At 36.0% G+C, this 5,201-nt stretch overlaps 1 protein-coding gene across 1 annotated transcript; it reads left to right on the top strand.

Moving 5' to 3' along the window:
- Positions 1 to 3,120: 3,120 nt before the first annotated feature.
- On the top strand, positions 3,121 to 4,721 carry LOC100513710 (olfactory receptor 6C75-like). Its single transcript, XM_005654316.2, has one exon. The coding sequence runs from the start codon at positions 3,750 to 3,752 to the stop codon at positions 4,647 to 4,649; it is 900 nt and encodes a 299-aa protein (XP_005654373.2). The 5' UTR covers positions 3,121 to 3,749; the 3' UTR covers positions 4,650 to 4,721.
- Positions 4,722 to 5,201: the final 480 nt, after the last annotated feature.

Raw genomic sequence — 5,201 nt, forward strand, 5'->3', positions numbered from 1 at the left:
ATATCAGTGGTGAGAGGGAAGGGGGAGAGGCAGGATAGGATAGGCAGCCCTTGCCATCCTGCCTTAAGGTACATTAGTGGGATTATGCTGCATTTCTTTTCCACTTCAGGGGGTTTCTATTCTTTCAAATATGGCAAGTCCATGGTTGGAACATAATAGTTTTAACATTCTCGGGAGAAATCCAAAGTTATTAATGACTGACTGTCCTTTCTTAAGCCATTGGAAGTGCCCTATACTCCTTTATACTCCTTGATATAATTCTCATATCATCACTTAGCCTTTATTTTCTTTCAGTAATGTTTCTTTTGGGTCTTAAGTACCAGTCTCCCTGGGTTGGGTCTTATATACTGAGGTAACTGATCCCAAATTAATTAGCTCAGAGAAGGCCACAACTCATGATAAAATTACTAACTTTTCAAAAATCTCAACAAGGATTTTTCTGAAGGAAAAGTTCTGTCCAATGTGGCAAATTTAATGGAATTTTATTCCTTAATCTGAAATATTAATCACTGAAGAATACAATGAATGAGTTTTGTTTTGTTTGTTTTTCGTCTTTTTGCCTTTTCTAGGGCTGCTCCGGCAGCACATGGAGGTTCCCAGGCAAGGGGTCCAATCGGAGCTGTAGCCACCGGCTTATGCCAGAGCCACAGCTAAGGGATCCAAGCCACGTCTGCAACCCACACCACAGCTCACAGCAATGCCGGATCCTTAACCCACTGAGCAAGGCCAGGGAACGAACCCCAACCCCATGGTTCCTAGTCAGATTCGTCAACCACCGCCCACGACGGAACTCCCAATGAATGAGATCCTGACCCACACTTGCTCTTGTTCACTGTCTTGCAGATTTTAACAGCCGCAATTCTCTGTAGTATACTGACCCTTCACATTCTATTACAAGATGCTATACAACAAGTCAGTTTATGCATATAATTCTTGCCTTCTGTTCACAAACCTCAAAGGAAAGTTTTCTTCAGTGTTGTTTTGCTTCTTTTCCCTTCTCAATGAATCCTTGAGTATGTAACTAAATAAGCAATAAAAGAAAGCTCCCCTTCTAGAATGTGAAATTAACTATGAAATATCTACCTACTTGGAGGATATGATAAGACTCTGTCAGGTAGCCCAGAATTTTTTTCTACTTCATTTCCAAATGTAAAGAATATAAGAATATATTGTACCAACAATACCTATGACACCATTTGGACATAGTCACAGTTAACACTAGATAATTTATCTTATGTGGGATAGAACCAAATAAAGTAGTTTCTACTGCCCAAGTCTAGGATGTCGGCCTAAGTTCAAATGTACATACAAGAGTGAGTGGGAGGTGAAAGTTTTACAGAAGCACAGAGTACACTCCACATTTTTGCCTTGAGTTGCAATTTGAAAGTCATTTTCTTTCAATTTCTTGATGACATATTGTCTAGATTGAGTGCACTTGAAATTCATTGCTAGCATTTTTTTTTCTCCCTTTCACATCCTAGAAGAAAATACAGGAACTAAGGTAAGTGCTTTGGAGTTTGGATCTTTTATTTTTAATTGTAAATTAAGGTAATTTTGTGGAAATCAAAGGCAGATATTTATAAGTAGCTTGATTTTTTTCTTTCTGGTTTATTGTTTTACATCTTTTTGTATAAAAATATAAAATGCATAAAGGGTACCTATGCATGAAATACATCTAAATCTCTTCATTGCTTTTTCTGATTGATTGTTTAAATTTAATAGAGAATGGATAAGTTGAAAAAAAGAAGACTAATAAAATCTCTCAAAAGAGAAAACTTCACTCTATGGCCATAATTTTGTCACATTTTAGTTTTCAATTTCTTTTTGCCTGATTATAGCTAAAGAGATATTTTCCATTCATTAATAAATAGAAATTATCAAGATGCTGATTACACAAGAATAGATGTGAGAAAGAATTCACTATTTTCTTTTAGTAGCCAATTAACACAAAGCAGCTTTAGACACATATGATACCATTAATTATTCTAAATCATTTCTGACTTGATTCTGGAAATCACAGGGATATTCAGATAAACCCTCTGGACTAAGTCAAATTTTTTTTAATCAAACTAGGAGAAAACTATTAAAGTATTAATGTATAAATGTTCCAAGTAGGCATAAATTTTGACATGGGACCTGAGAAAAGGAAATAAACCAAAATGGTAAAAACATTTTAGGTACGTGAAAGATTTCAAAGGACAACTGAAGAAATTGGGAAAAAGGGTCCTCACCAGCAATTCACAATTTCATAGATAAAAATAGTTCTAAAAAACAAAGATGCATTTTTTTAACTTATTTGTGGTTTGGTTTTTTTCCTGTCATAGGAATTACATTAATGGTAGATTCCATGTGGAAAAAGTCAAACTCAAACACAATCTGACTAACAAAACATCTTGAAAAAGAAGGAGGAGCTCTCGTCGTGGCTCAGAGGCTAACAAATCTGACTAGGAACCATGGGGCTGCAGGTTTGATCCCTGGCCTTGCTCAGTGGGTTAAGGATCTGGTGTTGCTGTGAGCTGTGGTGTAGGTCGCAGACTCGGCTTGGATCCCTCATTGCTGTGGCTGTGGCATAGGCCAGCAGCTGCAGCTCTGATTAGACCCCTAGCCTGGGAACCTCCATATGCCTCGGGAGCAGCCCTAGAAAAGGAAAAAAAATAAAAGAAAGAAAGAAAAAGAAGGAAATGTCTTGATACACGTCTTATAAAAAATGCAATTGATTTCTAAAACATGTTTGGGAATTGAAAACTGCTATTGAAAATGTAGTTGCAAGAGTTCGTATGTTTCCAAATGGATAGCAGGATTTCTCCTTTTTATTTATATTTATGCTCTAAAGTTTTTGTTTCTAAAAGCTGTCAATTATCACAATTGTATTCCTGAAAGTAAGACCTTGCTAAAGAGATACCTTCCTTAATTTTGCAGAGAATTTTAGCTTCATGTCAAGATTAGAAAAATTATCTATGAATTCTCTCAGATGCTGTGGCTCTGTTTTACGAATTTTAGTTCCAGTTTGCAATTTCCTGATTTGGCACCCAATTGAGATGGATTTTGAATTATGTTCTTATTGTTGCCATTCCTGAAGCAGTAATATATCTTGTAGTGAGTCTTAAACATATTGTGTATCATCTGCCTGCTTAAAAAGAAAAAAAAAAACTTATATGTGTTCTCCTCATATATAATTTCCATAGAATTTAAGGGAGTTCCCAAACATTCTGAAATCTATCCATGTACTCAAGGATAAGACCTTGTAGTGGGTATTTGTAGAATAAAGTTTAAAAAGAGCAAAGGTGTAGAACAAAAAAGGCTTTGCATTCAATTTCTTGCTAAATTACTAATGCAGCACTTCTCCACTTTGCTATGAATTTGTAAAGTTTGTAGAAATAGAAATTTCCTACATCTCACCCAAGGTATTCGAATGGATTAGATTGGTTGTGTCATGGGTATTTATCTTTAAAGATTCACCAACTTTCTGACAGAATTCTGGCGTTTAGATATATACCCCAAATTCTTTCATCTGAACCTCAATTTTCTTCTCCAAAAGGTGGGGATGGTAATACTCCTTTCAAAGAGTTGTTGGAAATATTAATAAGAAAATTGTGTGCATCTCCAAACAGTTTCTAGCACATTGTCAGTGATCAATGAATGTTAGCTTCTCTCTTGTCTTTTTCATTCTTTCTGATTGATTCTAATCACTAATACTGACCATTATTTTTTTTTAACTCTTTTTGTCTAACTTTGACCATAAGTGAGAAATGAGGAATCATTCAGTGCAGACAGAGTTCGTCCTTTTGGGTCTAACTGATGACCCTGTGTGGCAGATTGTAATTTTTCTCTCTCTGTCTGTTACCTACATGTTGAGTGTGACTGGAAACTTAACCATCATTATTCTCACTCTGCTGGATTCCCACCTTAAGACACCAATGTACTTCTTCCTATGCAATTTCTCCTTTTTAGAAATCTCATTCACAACCTCTTGTATTCCAAGGTTCCTGATGAGCCTTGTGACAAAGGATCGGACTATTTCCTACATGAGTTGTATGGCTCAGTTATTTTTCTATTTCTTTTTGGGAGTAACTGAATTTTACCTTCTGGCCGCCATGTCCTATGACCGTTATGCAGCTATATGTAAACCTCTACATTATACCACTATTATGAGCAACAAAGTTTGCTACCAACTTGTACTCAGCTCCTGGGCAACTGGATTCCTGCTCATCTTTCCTCCAATGATCTTGGCCCTCAAGTTGGAATTCTGTGATTCAAATGTCATTGATCATTTTATTTGTGACTCTCCTCCCATCCTACAGATCTCTTGTTCAGATACACATTTCCTAGAGCTCATGTCTTTTCTCCTGGCTGTGGTGACACTGATGGTCACATTGACATTAGTGATTCTCTCCTATGGCTCTATCATCAAGACAATTCTCAAATCCCCTTCTGCTCAGCAGAGGACCAAAGCCTTTTCTACCTGTTCTTCCCACATGATTGTAGTTTCCATTTCTTATGGAAGCTGCATCTTCATGTACATAAAACCATCAGCAAATGGCAGAGTGACTCTAAGCAAAGGAGTAGCTGTGCTCCATACCTCAGTTGCCCCCTTTATTGAATCCCTTCATTTATACCCTAAGGAACCAGCAAGTGAAACAGGCCTTTAAGGACATGGTCCAAAAATTTTTGTTTGGTTCAAACAAATGAGAAAATTCTAAAAAATATGAAGGAAAAAAAATGAATTAAATGTCCTTTTGCTCTTGGTTTAGTTTGTCTTATTCTGTACATATTTTTAGATTATATTAGCATAATATAATCCTGCATAAAATTATACAATAAATAAATCTATATTAATTTTACATAACCAAAAATTTGTATGAAACCAATGTTTTTGATAAGGTTCTGCATAAGCTCGTGTGTTAGATACTTTTTTAAAGTGCTTTAATAAGTAGATTGCCAAATCTAGACTCTGAACGCAATTTTCCAAACGTTTCTACTGGACAGAATCAGCCTCAGTTCCATACCTGTAGTCCAAGCAGGAAGATGTACTCAGAACTAAATGCATAGCACCTGAAATGATGACCTGTTTTTGAAAAATCTTTTGGAACAGCATTTGTTTTGCAATAGCTTTCATGTTATGTACAGACAGAAACAGGACAAAAAAGAAAATTTTTCTAGTTTTCTTCCAACCAACTTATAGACCACAACAAGAGCAAAAA

This window comes from Sus scrofa, unplaced genomic scaffold, assembly GCF_000003025.6.
Source record: "Sus scrofa isolate TJ Tabasco breed Duroc unplaced genomic scaffold, Sscrofa11.1 Contig597, whole genome shotgun sequence".
Taxonomy (NCBI): Eukaryota; Metazoa; Chordata; class Mammalia; order Artiodactyla; family Suidae; genus Sus; species Sus scrofa.